The following is an 18,622-nucleotide window of genomic DNA, read 5'->3' as shown; positions in this document are numbered from 1 at the left end:
CTGTGTCAGCCTGGCTCAGTTGGTCACACTCTCGCTTCTGAGTCATGTGGTTGTGGGTTCAAGCCCCATTTGGGGCTCTGAGCTCTTCAGTGCAGGCTGACACTCCAGTGCAGTGCATTGTGCTACATTGTTTGGTGTGTAAATCCAAGCCAGTCTGAGATTCATAATACAAAAGACCAAGCCACCCCACATCCGCCTTTACAATAACAACAACTTGCATTTATGTAGCGCCCTGCATGCAGGGCAGCGTTTCGGAGCTCTTAACAGTGGCAGAGCCTAACGCCAAGCTGGGGAGAGAGAGGAGGTGACCATAAGCAAGATTGGAGAGAAAGGTCTTCAGTCGTGATCTGAAAGAGGGGAAGGAGATGCCAAGGCAGAGGGTTTGGTGGAGAGAGTTCCAAAGCTTTAGGGTGTAGTGGCTGAAAGTGTGGCTGCCGATTGTGGAGCGGAGGGCACAAGGGACAAGCGGGAGGCCAGAGCCAGCCGAGCGGAGGCAGCGGATAGTGGAGTGGGGAGATAGCAGGTCAGAAAGGTAGGGAAATGCCAGGGCGTGAAGGGATTTCTAGACGAGTCAGAGGATACATTTATTCCAATTAACTGACACACTGCAGCAGGATACTTTTACAGTACACCTTTCACTTCAGGAGAACATCTCAAAGCGATGAAATGCTGCAGGGTAAGCGAGAACGAGTTATCTGAAATGTACATTCACACACAAGAAAAAAAAACTTCTGCTGGAAATGATTTTTTTTAAAACAAAAATGCCTGCTAATGGGATTTGGAGAGAATTAACTGCGAATCGTAAAAGTCATGAAGCCCACTGCAGCCTGAGAGTTTACTCAGCTGCTCGTGGGGCACAGAACGAATGGGAACCAGAGGCCTAACAGATTTCAAAGCTGCTGATGGGGAGCTGACAGCATCTGGAAAGCCCATTTCCGGTGCCCCATTTGCTGCTTTTTCCTATTCGTTACACAGGAGCAGTGCTTAGCCTGAAGCGGTTCCACAGCTTCAAAACTGCTGATCTGCAAAACACCATTTATTGCTTGCAATGCTGGGAGAATCACCCTCTCCTCTCTCTCCCCGTTCCCTTTGGAGGAATCTGGACAGATCATTGACAGTCTGGTCACGTCAGTCTAACACTAAGGAGCTGCACACCCCCACCAACCACCCAGCAGATTAAACAAAAAGGAAAGCAAACCGATTTCAGCGCAGACTTATCCCGTGAATAGAGATAAACAGAATTTGAGTAACTGCAACACATATTAAAAAAAACACCATTTTCGGATGCTGGATCTGCCTGAAAAATTGCAGCCAGTCTAGGTCTTATTCAAGGGTTTCTCATTAGTGGACAGATGGTTTTGTGCCTTTGGAAGCTCTTTTTGTTCCATCACAGCAAACGTTAAAAAAAAGCACTTGGAAATCCAGGTCAAAGAATCTGCAAGACAATAACCTATTCGCAGCTAAAATATTCTAACCTCACAAAGCCTGCCTGAAAATGAGTAACCTTTGGCCCAGTTACATACAGGATAAGGGAGCCAAGAATCCACATTAATCCCATTGGCATTTTCCATAAACTGTGATGAGATAGCTGGGAGATTAAGGTAGTGTCTGACTCACAAGCAGTACTGCACTGCACACAACCCAGTTTCATATTATATTTCCGCAATACCAGGAAAATGAACACTTTCGAAGATTGAGAAGTTAGATATTGGCAAAACGCTCACTTGGAAGTTTACTCAATGGATTCAAAACAAAAATTCCACAGCCACTGCATTTTAAATCCAGATTATAAAACTGCCAACAGGTTGCAAAAGCAACAACCGATCCATGTGGCTCTGCGCAAGTAGCTGATCATTTAACCGAGCTCGCCGCCTGTCCTGTCCTCTCCATTTCACCATGAGTGGCCAAGCTTTCAGAGTGTTTGATCCTGATTTCCAGAGTTCCCACTCTCCCTCAACTTTTGTTTTGTGTCTTCTCTATCCGTCTTTAAATCACACCTTTAAATCTACCTCTTCCACTATGCCTATGGTCACCTCCCCTTAGCTTCTCCCTTCCCCCTTGTTTGGCGTCTGACTCAGTCAATGTACAAGACTCGGAGATATTAATCTACATGAAAGGCGCAAGATAAATGCAAGTTGTTGGTAGTGTCAAGTGAATAAATTATGTACATGTATTTCCATTAACTAGATTTTAATTGTACTTGTATCAAAGCGGCTTCTCGGCTCCTCTTTCTCGCCATGCCCTCCGCCCATAACCTCTCAACTCACTGGGTTCTTGCAACCTGTGCAAACCACAACCGATTCAGTGCTACATTTTCCCTCTGTGAGATAGCCTCAGGATTGGCCACCAATTGTAACTTCTTCTTGGAATGATAGGGTGAAGAATATGCAATAGAATTAAACTTGGCACATGAGAAATTGCTCATTCACCAACAACACACTAACACCCAGACTAGTGGCACTGACATAGTCACTGACTCTGTACAGTGGTGACCGACTGGGTTTAGCTATAGGATTCCAAAATAACATTGTATACGTGCATTTCAGAAAGTCTGAGCAGAAAATTACTGGCATCATACACGGAATTCCTGTCCAGAGAACACTGGTTGTCAAACTAGTCATTGGGCAGGAATACTCTGTTCTACAGGACTTGGTTACTTTCAATGGTTATACTTGATAAACAACAGCATGTGGCTCAGATACAGATTGAGCTCCAGCAACATTAAACAGCAAATATAAAATGGACAGATCAAAACCATATAGTAATAGTGAAAGCACTCATCTAAAGAACATCAGCAGAAAGACTGGACCTCTGCGCCATAACCATTCAAAATGAGTGAATAGATTTATTTATATTGTTGGTTTATGAAAGTCAAACTGGGAATCCCAAAGGTTGGTGCTATCTGGATTTCGGGAATTGCAATTTGCCAGTTATGCAAATCACACAATTCAATCTTCAAATCTGGTTTACAAATACCAAAGTTGTAAGAGTCTACTAACAAAAGGCCAAATGTAAGTGCACATTGCCAGCTTGGCTCAGTTGGTAACACATTTCCATCTGGGTCAGAACACATCAGCTAACACATGATGCAATGCTCTCTTAATACTGCACAAGTAATGCTAACTTTTGGATACGTTGAGGTGCTTAGGTGAACCTAAAGAATCGCACAGCACTATTTGGAAAGAGAAAGGAGTTTCTCCCATTATCCTGGCCAAAAATCACCCAGAGAAATTGGCCATTCAATTCATGGCTGTTTGTGGGAGATTCCTGTGTGCCAATTGGCTGTTGCATTCACCTACAAATACACAGTCACTACACTTAACAGTAATTCCCATGTTGTTATGTTAGAGGCACTATATCAAATCAATATCAAATTATTTTAAGGAATTTCCTCCCAAGAGCAGGTTATGGCACAAATTCGGGACAGAAACCAGACATCTCGGCTCGGTTTCACAGCAGGTCAGATGGTAAGATTTCATGCAACGCAGATAAATTAAATAATTCCCATTGCTACGGGTGTAGAAATTAAATGTCTGAATTATGAATCGTCTGTTCAAATTCTTTTCCAAGTGAACGCAATTACTTTGGCAGATGCTGAACTTAGTACTGTACAGAAGGGTTCCTTACACAGCAAGCTCTTGGTCTCAGTTCATCTCAGGAGCGAGAAAGAGAGAGAAATTGGATGACAGTCAAAAGGGCGTCTCTCTTACAAGCCCCCATTGCTCAGCTCAGTGTGTGGCGTGTATGTGAGGATTGGGGAATAACGGAAAGAAAGGGAAGCGAGAGAGAGAGAGAAAGGGAAACAGAAGAACAATAGATTATAAGGTTTAAAGTTGCAAAGGAAATTTCAGGACACATAGAATAAATCTGGTTGGATTCTGATATTTACTTAGCGTTTCAGAGCTTCCAACATTGGGCAAATTTGTAAATACAACCTGAATTTTGAAGTCTTTTTTCTGCAGATTTTCATAACAACTGTTGAAAAGCAACATCCAAAACTGAATTTAACCATTTGCCACGTTCTCGGCACTCCCAAATGCTACGAATATAGAGTAAATCTAAGATAAGAGCCAGCTGGAATATCTTCCCCTGAATAAGATGCTATTAGATTGCTGTAGTCATTCTATTCCAGCCACAATACAAGAACAGTGTATTAAATAGCAGTCACCAGCTCAGTCACATTATTGACTAGGATCAGGTGCTCAGGGTTATGTTGAAAACTGAACAGGTACAAATACACCAACTACCAGCTCAGGACAGTGTCAGGCAGCGTCAATGCCAAGTCATAACACCTCAACTCCACTCCAAGACTCCCAGCTTTGGTGGGTCTCGGTGGATGAGGTGAGATTGAAGCAGAGTTAGACTGAGATGCTCTGAATTTGTGCTGTCTAATGGTTGCAAGTTTGGATGCTTCTGTGCATCAAAGGAAAGCAACATGCTCAATCCAGGAAAACTCAGCAATGATTGAGTTCTCTTATAATTTACGAACTGACCAAAAAAAAAGCAAGCTCAATATCACAGTTCAAGCTTTGCTCTGCAGATTGCTGAGCCCAGCCCAATGTTCTGCTAATTATTAACATGCCGGGGCCAGAAAACAGAACAAAAATCCCTGCTTCCCCACAGCAGAAACTGGGATTCCCTCTGGAATGAGAGGAGCCAAAAACAATTCACTTCAGGAGGGTCTGAGCACACATCTTATTTATGTAAATGAATATCAAAATCATGAGGAGGCCTCCATTTCCCCTATACTCTCTCCTCCCCATCCAAGTCACGCTACCTTTGGTCCTCGGAGAATAATTTAGAGAAATTGAGAGATTAAAATCATCGGACTACCTGCTAGGAACTTGCTGCTATCGTTTCAGGATGAGAAATGGAAAAATGCTTTTTTTTCTCCTGGGCCATGTTCTGAAGGCTTTGAGAGCAGAATTGAATGTTTATGAGCAATTTAATATAGGCATCAATTACAACAGGCTGGTACAATAGCTGGAATATCAATTCAGGCTGGGAGAACCAAGGAGTCATTCCTTTAGGCCCCATGAATGTAAAAAATCCATTTAAAATGCATTTGGCGTCACTCGTAAATGCGTTGAAAAGGCAAACCTGCTAACAAAAGCAAAGTTTCACGGTAGGAAACGCAAGTTAATGGTTACAAGATGGAATGTCAGCTCATTGTGGTGCTGTGCAGTTCTGGATGCAAGATTCTGGACTTGGAACGGCACAAGATGTTTTAGATTTATGTCGACTTCTTCCCCCGTCCCTCTCCCTTGCACCCATAACCAAGTGGGAGTCTCCACAGGAGGCCACGCAGCATGTTCACCCCACCGTAAGTTCAATTACCTCCATCCACTTGATCTCTTTGATATTCCAGCCCCTGTACAAAGCTTTTATTGTTTGTGGTTAAAAAAAATAAGATTTACACTGGCTTCACTGAGCTTGAACAACAGCTACAGATTAACAATGATGGGGGTCCTCCCCAGTCTTTTATTTTCTCTTTCTCTTTTGCATGCATGCCTCTCTCCCCCTCTGCCACCCCCCCCCCACTTTATTCAACCCACTCCCCTTCTCTTTACTATTAAGAAAATTATTCCAAGATTTAAGAAAACACAGTACCAGAGCTCTGAAGTTTGGCATCTGAGCACTTAACGAGAAACATATTAAGAGGATAATGGTCAAACAGACTTAGAAATCAAAATTAAACCTCTCTCTGTCTCAGAAAGAAGGGACTTTTTGTAACAGTGGCTATCCTTTCCATGGAATATGGGTTAGATACAGTGTGAACGGACGACTTTCACAGTCACTTGTCACTTATATAAAAAAAGAAAGTAATTTCAGAGATGATGTACAGTAAGATCTGATTGCCGAAGATTAGTAATGAAACCTACAATGTACAGCCCTGGGTGACAAAACAGGTTGTGTCAATTTAACAGGGGATAGATACCTACTCATAAATTTTCTATAGGTCTAATCATGCAAACACTCATGCCTAGTGGATGAGTGCATTTTGTTAGAGTCAAGGTACTACAGTAGTGAGCTTTTGTTTTGGTCAGCCGGGTGTGTGATACATGCGGAAATCCATCACCATGCTTAAGCGTATCCAAACTAAATTGAGATTTCCATACATTTTGAAATTCCAGAGATAGATTGTTGGAATGGAATGCGTACTCTCTCCCTGGGGGGGGACAACAACAATAACAACAACTTGCATTTATATAGCGTCCTTCACACAGGGTAGTGCCTGGAGTGCTTTCTGCTTACCTAATTCCGGAAAGTATTAGGCGCAGGTTGACAAGAGACAAGGCTTGGGGACTCCAGAGTGTGTGTTAGGGTACTGCTGGAGTCTAAAACCGCATAGATGCCATTGATATTGTGCGGCAAGCTTTCTCACTGCTTTTCCAGGTAGGACCACCGTACCTGTTAATCCTTTGGCTTGCAGGGTTAACAGGAGCTGAGTGGAATGATTCCCTGCCCCCAGTGACTGGTCTGCCCTTACAGGTCCTGCCAATGAACCAGACTGGTTTTGCTGTCATCCGCAGTGCCTTGGAATACTGCCTGTCTCAGGAACCGAACTCCCGAGACTGCCACAAAGGGCTGGCTCAATCCCAACATTCCACAGCCAGTTCAGCTCCAAGGAGACTCGCTGCTTATCTCTCCGCGCTCCCCCTCCACCCCCACCGCCGCCAAGCAAGGTGGATTCCAGGCGCTGGATGTACGAACGCGTGTTCATGAACTAGGACACCAGGTAGTGAGCTCCTCTAACTCGTAACTAGCTGCTCTTGGAAGCTTCCACATTCAAATTTCTTTCCTCCCAGCACTGTCTTTGGTTCAACTTTAAATGTCAAATAAAATTAGTCTCTCACTTTGTGGCTGTTTGCAGGACCTTGCTGTGTGCAAATTGGTTGCCTTGTTTTCCTGCAAATACTCAATCACTACACTTCAAAGTTAAATCTTGTGAAGCGCTTCGAGACGTTGACGACATGATAAGGCGCTATATGAAACGCAAACATTATTATAATTATTATGAGCGCCAAAGCTAAGGATTCCCAGTAATTGAGGGGGGCACTGCTATCTTTGCATTTAAATTCAATTCCGAATTATTCATCAACGTGCTAGGGTTGAAAAGTCCATTCGCTGTCAATCATCAACGAGACATGTGAAAATGAACCTCAAAATTGGATTGTACAACTAGCATGTGAAGCTAAAGCGCGCAAGATTCAAAACGGAAATGCCACTTCACTCCAGTAATTTAATTGAAACTGTTCGACGACTGAACGAGAGATCACCATTTCCAAAGTGACAGCAGTGGGTCAAGTCAGTGACTCTTTGTGTGATGTCTATAGTCCGTGCATGCATCAGCCCTGAAATACTGAACCTACTCAGTCTAGATAAAACCAATCCAACAGCACCCTCAGTGGCTCTATAGCGGAAATGTAGCCTAGCTCCCTCTCAAGTGGTCAGAAGCTGACAAAACAAAAGCAGATGGCTGTCCAGTCATTTCCAACCTTCCACGAGGGTTATACAATAAGCATTACATTCGTGAGGGAAAGGGGAATAAAAACTTGAAACTGAAATAAAGACCAACGCCATCGGTCAAATTTCTTTTAAACCAGTCAACGTTCCAACCTGAAGATGAGATGCAAACCATCCTTTCTGTATGGTTTTAACAGATCAGTCAATGTTACTTACATGCCATGAACTGTACAGTACGACTTACTGCACTGTTTAACACTAATGACATGCAGTACAGTAAGAAAATATCTTACACCGATGCTGCTCAGCGCAGGGAGCCACAGTGACCGGCCTTTTTCCATTAGTGCAGTGAAGCTTAGAGATCCCCAAACCACCACTTCAGACTGTTCATCATTAGGTCATCTAAATAATCCACCCAAAACAAAGCTTTAACATCTGGCCATGCAACAGTGCAAAGTGAACACGCATTGACAGCTATACATCTACTCAGTGCACCCATCACCAATTGCTCATGAACACGGACACATACACACAGACTGACTTATGCCATTCTCTCGCTTTCACATACCAATGAGCTGTTTTCCTCTGGAGACCGGGGCTGGTAGCTCTGCAGGGCCACATTAGGCTCACCAAGAAGTTCTAACACCAGACTCTGCCGAATGTTTCGCACGGTCGAGCGCCTTCGGTCGAACATGCTGTGATTGCCCACATTGGGACTCCAGTTCATGGGTTGCAGGAGTTCCACAGGTGATGGAGAAATCATTGGAGAACGCTTCCAAAGAACACACAAGAATAAACCCTGAACAGTCCAGCAACTAAAAAATCATCGTCCACACATATAAACAATAGATATATATATATAAACAAACAAGCGAGAGGGATTGCCAGAGAGCTCTGGTCTGTTTTTGTCTTGTTCAACAATGAACTGGCAGAGGGACGCTCACTCTCTCTCGCTGCGTGCTGTGTGATTAGTAACAGCTGCTGCTGAATCCTGAAGCTTCCACTTTGCACTGAGTAAGCAGCGATTGTGGAGCCCCAGCCACTCCGACCAGAGCACTTCTCAAACTTTCAACCACTATTGGTGATGTCATGCTCATTTAAATGAGGAGCTGTCTTGCTCCTTGGACAACGCTAAGCACAAAACCTGGCCTGGAGTCGAAGGAGCAAATTGGAATCCAGAATCATCGTTACCAGCCTTACTTTGGCAACTAGTAGATTCAGAATGCCTGTAGCTCACGGTGCAGGAGCATGGCAGTGACAGCTTGAGGGGCAACACACCACGGATGCCACACTCTTGCCACCAAAATCTCTTTTGGGTTCATACCTGCCCACCTGCTTGTCATAAATTAGAACATGTTCGTATGCTAATAGAGGTTCTCGCCTCTCAGGTTATGTGTAAATAGTGTGAACAGATGGGGAGCCAGAACAGACCTCAGTGTAACACGGATAATCCCCATTACCTTCCAAGTATCAAAGTCCCACTGAGCATAAAGGATATACTTGCATACATTATTACAGCTATACATTTTACACACCCATAAACGAGCAAGTCAATACAAGCAACCAAGATAATTTAGAAAGTGACAGAACAGACAGTCTTGACTGACAGGTGCTTATATTCAGCGTGTAGCTGACTGTTGATTAGATCTGGAGCACTGCGATGTTCACTTGGTGATTGTTTGGATATAGTTTGGCTTTTAAAATAATAATGATACTTTTACACAGCTCCAACTGGAGCACTATCAATTACTCAGTAACTTTCTGTTGGTTGTTTATGATAGGTTAGTGAATATGGGAAAAAGAACGTGATCTGAAACCATTAATGATGAGTAGCTACCAACACCTGTGGCCACCTTGTCCTATCCCCCACTTAGTATCCACCCCAATCTTTGCAAAGTGCTCTAAGATGTTAACTTACTTTAAGGGCGCTATATGAATATTCACTATTGTGGTTAACACTGAAACATAAGTTCAGAGAAATTAACATTCCACTTGTTATTCTCTTATCTGGAAGATCTGGTATAAGGCTGGCAAAAGAGCCAAAAGGTATGAAGTTAGAAATCCATAAGTTAATTAATAACTACACGGCTTCCTTTGCTCTCTGCATCTTTCTAACTAATCTGTAATGTTTGCACCCTTCCTTCAAAATACACTTTGGTTGTGCCCATGCTCTTAGCAACTCTTAGAGACTTTTTTTTAATAATAGACTTGCCACGGATTATAACACGTGTCTTGTGGAATTTAAACAATTACATTGGTCACTGCTTACCACTAATTGATATTAAAGGAAAATGATGGAATGACCGCCTCCTCCCCTCGCCTAAAGTGGAATTATCCACCTTTTCCAAACTAACTTGTGTTGGTTGACAAACTCATTATGGAACACATTTTGTGCTGTGTTGGATCGCTTCATTCCTGCCAGAACATATTCTGCCTCACAATTAACTGCTCCCCCTAGGCGGTAACTTGTGCAGATCAGGCACAAGCAAGCAAACTCAGATTAACACCAACCACTTTGCTAGTCAGTGTCGATTTTGGGGTGTAAAGAGTGGTCCGTATCCTAGACGCATCTTCCAAAACGTTTTACCAGTTTATATACACAAACTGCCCACTCACTTTACAATGCACTTTGCTGAATAGCTACGGCTTCTGCAATGGCTAAGTAGACAAATGCATGGTGTGGTGTGTTACCGATGGATACGGACCAGAATGGTAACAGGGAATTATTTCAGGTAGAGATTCAAGGCAGGGGTTGGAGAAGAAAGGAATAGAAAGGAGGGAAAATAAGGGCAAAAGGTGCAATAGTTGTTCTAATTATCACATGTTGGAGGGTGGGAGGGGGTAGGGTGAGAAAAGGATTTTTGCAGGATCAGCGACTATTGGTCAGCACTAGCTCCATGGGTATTTGTGGGACATTATTGTGCGCAACTGGCTGATGTGTTTGGCTCAAAAAATCCACAGTATATCCTGTAAAGTACTTTGAGACTCAACGTAGTGATAAGGCGCTATATCAAATACAAAGATTATTATTAGGTGAGAATCATCAGATCAGGCAATGATACCCATTCCCTCCACCCTCCTGGCTAAATCGTGCACTGACACTTGTGGTTTCTGCTCAGCTATGAAGGGTGGCCACCTGTGGAAGCAAACTAGCTCATGAGTCACCACTTGTGGGAGAGGGTGGAGGAGGGAAACGACGAGAGAGAGGAAGAAAATTAGATCTTGATCTTTGAAAAACTTTCTAAATCTAGCAATTCACAGCTGAATCGCGCCCAAACCAGTCAGAGCATTCAACACTGAAACCTAGAATTGAAAAGCATCCATCTTCTCACCATACTGAAAACACTGTGGATAATGCATTCAGCATGTTATCAGTCATGCATGCACGAAGGTATCGTCTTGTGACAAATCTGCAGCTATTTTGCTAACTTGTTTTAACACTGAACTTTGTGATGTGATAGCACCGACGGGCTCATTTCATAACTAGCTGCTAAAGATGACGGCCTCAGTGAACACAAATTCACATCGCAGTAAAAGAAGGTGATAGTTTTACACCAAAACCGGTGTAACATTAGCAACATTAGTTTACAAAAGCCTTTCCTGTTTGCATGCGACAGGCATGCGTGAAAGCAGAAACATTTTTAATGTTTCAAGTAGGCTGGGGTTTGCCCCACAGAAAATCAGCCAACTTCATTTATTTATACAACAACATTTATTTATATCATGGCATGTAATGTCTTGAAGTTTAGAGCGCAGGCTGTGGTAAACTACTTCCACTTGTTGCTGAGTGGTAACTAGAGGCATCAATTTAAAGTCATTACAAATAAAATACAAAGTGTGTGGAGAATTGATTTTTAAACAGTGTGATTCAGATATGAATTTGGATACAGCTGTCGAAACATGTTGGTTGACAGAATCCATAACAATAATTATCCTTACATTTGATATAGCACCTTTCACATCGGGTGGACGTCTCAAAGTGCTTCATGGGATATATTGCAAAATGAAGTGACTATTTGTAGGCAAAGGAATACAGCCCACGACCTCAAGTTTCACTATTCATCTGAAACTACAAAAATTTGAAAAGGATTGCGCTCTCTCCGCTGATTCTGCTCGTTAATCACAGCAAACAACTACCCTGTTTGGCAGGTACATCATTCTTTCCTGTAGCATCAGTCCATAGCGGATACTGTACAACTGGGCAATTCTATGAGTTAAAGAAACTGAGACATCCAGCCTCATGAGGGCCTTGATTGGGAACAGCTATGCAATTTGTTAAATTTTTAAAAAATGTACTGCTGTATATCTTTAGCTAAGGCCACCATGGAACTTTCAGCTTCAAGAACACCACCGCGCTCCCCCCACCTCCACCCCCACACACCCCAGATAAAACTGATTAATCATTTCATGGCTGTTTGTGGGACAATGCTGTGCGCAACTTAGCTGCCGCAAATTACACAGCCACTACACTTCACAGTAAAATCCTGTGAAGCGCTTTGAGACGTGATGAGGCACTATATGAAAAGTAACAATTATTATAAGCTCATTCCTCGAACATTGTTTCCAGATAGTCCTCATTGGTTTCCTTTGCACTGCCTGTAGGGGATGGGCAGTCCCCCTTATTTCACATTGACCAGACCTGCAGTGGTACTTGGGTGCATTCAGACCAGAGAACTACACAGTTCACATCTGGGGATGATTTAGCAACATAGATCAGCATCCTGTCTGCCTTGGGTACTGCTGCCTTATACAGTTTTGATTAGTGAGCATTGATGAGTCAACCAGTTAAAGGATCACATTGAATCATATAAACCACTGGAGCTGAGCTTTAGGTAGCTGCCTGCACCCCTCAGTTGTGCTCCTAATAATAATAATAATAATTCTTGCATTTGATATAGCACTTTTCACGTCTTCTAGACGTCTCAAAGCGCTTCACAGAATATACTGTAAGTGAATTGACTGTATATTTTGTGGGCTCCTGGCTGGGATCGGTTTCCCAGCTATTTTTTGTGTATAATACAGCATCCCATTCTGGTTATTTTAAGTGCACTCTCTTCGTGCCAAATTATTTTTGCATCAATGTAATCTCAGTCTCAGACTTACTATTTGAAAGGTCAAGGTGAAGCCTGAAGACAAATGGCAAAATCGGGTCATTGCTCAACAATGTGGCAGCATCGCTATAGGTCAAGCCATGAGCTCGCATTTGTTTTTAAGATTCAATTATTAAACAATTGGTTAGAAATTATACACAAACTAGTCTCCGCTCCATAAAGTGCCAAGGACAAAACAGGCAGCTTTCTGCCAACAAAGCAAGCATCAGCGTGGTATCCAGGAATCAGCTTAAAATTAACATTTCAAAACCTGCATTTCATTTAAAGCGTTTTTTCCATGTTGCGGGATTTGCCCACAAAATAGTCACGTCACTTTATAGTATATGAAATTCAAGCGCTTTGAAACGCCTCGACAACACGATAAGTTAAACGCAAGGATTATTATTAGTAGTATTCTTTCTTGTGGCACTATTCGAAAAGAGAAGCAAGTTTCTCACCTCGCCTTGGCCAACAATTCCCTGAGCTAAAATTGGTCATCGACCTCATGGCAGTTTGTGGGTCAATCTGTGTAAATTGGATGCCATATTCGCCTACAAAATATCCAGTCGCTACATTGCACTCCAGTAAATAGAAATATTTTTGAGGCTATGCAATGACAACAGATGGTTAGGCTCATAGATAAATGAACCCTCCTTCACATAGTTGAATCTAATTTACTGCAATGGACTACTGGGTAGGGATGGACCATTGGCAGACGTGCCAGAGGGAGGAAAAATGCAATTTTGATGCTTTATTGAACATAGATTCAACTGCCCAGAGGCTCTTGAATAAGCACTGAAATATTAGTGATGTACATAGGATGCAAGGATTGTAACAACTCCTTTTGGTGATCTGAACGCCAGGCAGTGAAGCTTAAATCTATTTGAGAGTTGGTGCATTTGAAAGCAAGCCGCAGACGATCAGGGAACAGGAATTATGTGCAGTGAAAGCTTCAAACTGAAAAGTAAGAGCCAAAGCTTTGGTGCAGCCCCACATGCAAGATGTTCATTTTGCTGGGTCAGGGCAGGTGTTCCCACAGTATTAAACACATGAATTTGCCTACAAATACAGTCAATACACTAGACAGTGATTTCCCGTGCAAGACATTCCAATGTTATGGGCATTGTTATAATGATGACATGCATTTGCAACAAGTACACTCAAGCTAATACCATCGTTCAACTTTCTCACGTGAATCACAAGAAGATCAGTTTAGTGATTTACCTTATTTGGAAGATTCATTGCAATATCCAGGTCTGTACCTCACAATCCACAGATTGTTCTTTGGCCACACGACAATATGCTTCAAACACTGAAGACTGGCTTCACTCAGTAGAGATCGACTGACTGACTGAATCAATGAATGCAACATGGTTTTATTCTGCACTCGTGCATCATGACACCAGTTGCAAAGTGAAACTCCCTGAGCTTTGAAAATGAATGACTCAGACTTCAGGAAATACCCACTTCAGAACTAATTAATATTAATAATTAATATTTCACACCTTTTACAACAATTGCATGCTTAAGGCTTCACTGAGGCTTCATTCGCCACAGCAATAACAACAATTTTAATTATAAGCCTATAATTTCTAAAATCTCAAAGCATCTCACAGGAAATTGCTTTAAAGCAACGTGACTATTTGTTGGAAAAATTATTTATATGTATGAGATATTAACTAATATTATTTGTAGGAATTTGGTAAGTAGGATGCATTCCTCCAGGGAGAGTGGGCATTCCATTCCAATAATCTAACCCTGGAATTTCCATGTGTAAGTGGGATGCATGGAATTCTCAGTTTGGATACTCTTAAGCATGGTGATGGGTTTCCACATGTGTCAGACATCAGCTGATTCCTCCCCACCTCCAAAATAGGAAAATACTGCACAACATGATTCGAAGATCACAAACACACAATGAAAAGGTTTCTTCTTACATAAGGATTTAACAAATATTTAATTGATACCTAGAATAATTTGGGTGCATTTAACAAGCTTCACAGATGGAAACTGCTTAATTTCCAATGTACAACTTTGGATTATGCAACACAAATATGGAAATTCCCTCTCCTTTCTCCTGCTTCAAGGCTTGTACTATAAATTGCAAACCATTTTCCTGTCCAAGCTTAACCACAACAGCCGAAGGAAACTCACCATTTCCCACCCACAAGTCACAGTAACTGCTTACAGCGGGCTAATTGTTGCTATAGAAACCTTAGTTCTATATTATTCCGAGTCCTAGCAGGATAAAGGCCCAAACCTTGCCAGCCTTCGGTGAGTTAGCATGTCTCAACTGGGGCAACACAAGGGGAATTAACAATTGGACTCAGTGCCCTGGGACTCAGAGGCAAACCAGTGACAGGACAGATTACACAGTGTTCTCTAGATAACAATGCTCTTTTGCTTACTTGCAGAAACCCATCACCACACTTGGGTGTCTCCAAACCAAGGTGCTGAGGGTTCACCAATTAAAAATCCAAGACTGGATCATCAGGGTTAGATACAGCAACTCACAAGGTGTTGCTAATATTTTGCTAACACTTTTTGCTACTTAAATGTCGAAGAGGGCAAAAAAGACGAATTCCAAGGCAAGTGATGCATCAAAGCTGCAGGACATTGACCACTGATAAACTCGGGCAAACAGCTGTGCCAGAAACGCCTGCCTTTTTTTTGGCAGATGACAGCGGGTGGTGGCTCTGACTCCTGCTATACAACTTATGTGGCTCCACAGTGCACATACCGATCATTCCGAGATGGCAAAACAAACAGATGGCACTTGCAGGATTCCAGTCACAGTGCATGTACCCTAGACTCTATACTCACTCCTTTGTTTCAGTGAAGCTCTAAGGTTAAACATTGTTTAATATTAGTCACTTCAGAACAAAACACGTGTATTCAACCTTTTTGGTTGGCCAACAAAATAATCATAGAAAAAACAAAATAGTATAGAGGTTGACCACCACTGGTTTACATACTTTCAAACCAGCAAACTGCACCTATTTCAAACTCCATGTCCACGTTGGGACTTTGAGCTCACAGTCTAAGTTGACACTTCAATAACAACAACAAATTACATTTGTATAGGGCTTTTATGTTAGGAGGATAAGGGTTGGGGAATGGGGGCTGCACTGCCAGAGGTTCCATCTGCCTGTTCTGGTTGGCATTTCGCCTACAAAATATGTGGTCGCTACACTTTACAGTAAATCCTGTGAAGTGGGAAATGATGCCTCTGTGAAGCCTTCAGTGTGCAAAAGTTGTAAAAGGTGCGAAATATTAACTTGGGGAATTAAATTGGCTTTATTGCTCCAGCATCATTTCCCTCTACCCTCCCTATGCCACAGCTTGGATCTTGGAGGTAGTCACTTTCATGTTCTGAAGGGGTATTTCCTCTAGTCTGAGTCATTAAATCCTGTTCTAAGACATCATCCTGACATGAAAGGCACTATATCAAGTGCAAAGACTGTTATATGCTAGTGAAAGCCAAAAGCGAAACAGCACTCGACTCTCTAAATGTGGACTGTCTGCACCCCCAGGTCAGTCTCCATTCAGCCATTGTTGCTTTGCTACAACATATGTGAACTTGCTTTTGGAATTACAAGACACCAGTGAAGGAGTGGACAACCCAATTGCTTTGTTTCTTCCAAATAAAAAGGGATTCTCCTCCAGGCACTCGCTAGTCTTTTGTTTCAAATCTATTTTTAAAAACTTACTGGAAGAGCTTAGTTTCTCCTCTTTGTTTTCCTCCCCCGGAACATGTTCCATTTAGTTTTTGTCTAAAATAAATCCCGTTCAACAGTACAGGTGCTTTTATCCCTTGCTTTAAGCGCATGACAAATCCTTTTATAATGAGGACAAAAGCCCAGACTAAGCCTTAGGCGTTTAACATGAATAAGTTTCCTAGCAACTTTCACAATGTGGAAACAGTGATGAAAAGGTATCAACAGAGCCACACATGTATGACAAGAATCGCTACACGCATCGGGGACGAGATAAACCAGGGTTTACTTCTCAGTAATGATTTTTAATGGGTCATTCTCACAATAGGTACATCTAGTGGGGGGGTGTCCGATGGTAATACATAGCAAGGCTGTGACTCAAGGTTTTATGGAGTCTTTTGGCTAAGGAGATCTAAAAGCTTTAGCCTTGTAATTGTTCAGCATTCCTAAGCCTTTGCCATTTACCTCTCTTTCTCACTGAATGAGTAGAAGGCAAAAGCATCTCTTTTGTGTGTAAACAAAGTGTAAACCCTTCACTATCCAGCACCTTGGACATGCTCCCTATATGATAGGTGCTATGGAAATGCAACTTGTTATTGTGACTAAGGTGGCATACCAATTTGCCCAACAAAACAATGACGACCGTCCAAATTTCCTCCCTTTATGAGCGTGCACGGCAGGAGAAAAAACATTTAAGTGGTTTAGAGCAAACATTGAACATGTTATCTTGAATTGCCAAAGCAAATAGGTTATCGCGCATCAGCAGATACACAGAAAACAAGGAGATAATGCTGACGCTTAAAAAGCTTTGATGCAGAAAGATATTGTTCAGTTTTGAACGTTGTGAATAGATAGAAAGTGTCTGTGTGTATATATATATATATATATACTGGGGTAGATGGGAAACGGTTTATAGAAAGGCAACAGATGGATTAGGTTCTAAACTAATACAATAAAGTATATCCCAAAGCTTCACCGTAGACTGAGAAACAGGCTTTGCTGTAGATCCAGTGATCAAGGCACGTAAACAGGAATAAATAGATTTAAATCTTGGAGGAGTGGGCACAGTAGTGAGGATTAGTGTTGGCCAGGACCCCTGGAGAAATTCCCTTCTCTTTTTCATTAGTCAATATAAATGAATAACAGGGAGGGTAACTCCAGTATAGGATCTCCATCTTACAGCATTTCATTTGAATTCTCCAAAGCCAGTTATCTTCCCCTTACAATACCGTCACTATCACTTTCATTTTCACAATCTGAACAATTTACTTTATAAAATGAAAGTAACATTGCTTTGCAGATTCCAGCTTTCCTTCTGGTTACTTTGCCACAATCAAAGGATAAATTAAAAATAATAATAACACTTGCATTTGATATAGCAGCTTATCATGTCTTTGAGATGTCTCAAAGCGCTTCACAGAGTATACAGTAAAGTGAATTGACTGTATATTTTGTGGCCAAAGCAGGGTACAGCTGTATCCCACAAACAGTTGTGGATTGAGTGACATAATTTTTTAATTTATTTATTTATTTTTGAAGGGATTATTACCCCCGGAAAAGCAATCCGCCAATCGACTAACAACAGGGTTCCTACTTACTGCTAGGTAAATAGAGGCATATGGCATAAGCAAACTTGTCTAAGGTTTTGCCCTGCCTGGGAATCAAATGCCGGTTGTCTCGTTTGCGAGGTGAGCGCTCTAACCGATATACTACAGGACTCCAACAAATGGTTTCAACCTCTGTAAACACTGCACTTGGAGAATTGTAATAAAATGCCAGACAGACTTGATCTAATCCTACCAATTTCAGCCTATTTGTGCCTTGTGCAGTTTAATTCCCGGTTGAGGACTGAAAACCGTAGAGGTTAATTTAAAGCGGAGAGCATGCAATGAGCTTTCAACCCGATTTGATCAGGAAAGCGAAACCAAGCAGAAATGGTTTCCGCTTGTCTGAGCCTTCTACTCTTTAAAAGATGATTGTTAATTCAACAAGTTCATAGGTCAAGTTGTCAACTTTAATGAACTGTAGTGCAATGGCCACGCTTCACTTCATTTTATGAATTCAGTAAATATTGGACCCAGTTTTTTTTTTTAAAAAAAATAGGTAGTGTAAGTGTTTGCCGTATTTTTATTGAAATTTGAAAGACAGACTAAATTCCCACCCTCACTAAACACAATCCTTGGCAGCCAAGCATGTTTGCACCTTATGAGTGTATCATCATGTGCTGTGATAGAAGGATATGCAGCACAAAAAGGCAGGAGCTAAAATGTAGTCTAAAACAGACAAGGCATTAGATCCCAATGAGTGGGTTATAACTCCTGCTCTTTCCATCGCCGCTGTATGGATCCA

At 41.9% G+C, this 18,622-nt stretch overlaps 1 protein-coding gene across 2 annotated transcripts in view; it reads right to left on the bottom strand.

The window, feature by feature from the left end:
- Positions 1–18,622, bottom strand: part of rgl1 (ral guanine nucleotide dissociation stimulator-like 1) — a 98,642-nt gene that overhangs the window by 66,327 nt on the left and 13,693 nt on the right. Inside the window, exon 1 of one of the 2 annotated variants that reach the window (XM_007895602.2) lies at positions 8,036–8,354. The exons of the other annotated variant lie outside the window; for it this stretch is intronic. Within the exon in view, the coding sequence (XP_007893793.2) occupies positions 8,036–8,230 (195 nt within the window). The 5' untranslated portion in view covers positions 8,231–8,354. Of the gene's footprint in view, positions 1–8,035; positions 8,355–18,622 lie in introns of those variants that run through there. 2 annotated transcript variants of the gene reach the window in all.

This window comes from Callorhinchus milii, unplaced genomic scaffold (assembly GCF_018977255.1).
Source record: "Callorhinchus milii isolate IMCB2004 unplaced genomic scaffold, IMCB_Cmil_1.0 Scaffold5, whole genome shotgun sequence".
Taxonomy (NCBI): Eukaryota; Metazoa; Chordata; class Chondrichthyes; order Chimaeriformes; family Callorhinchidae; genus Callorhinchus; species Callorhinchus milii.
Note: the sequence above shows the minus strand (reverse complement) of the source record. Positions and strands in the feature narration are given on the sequence as shown.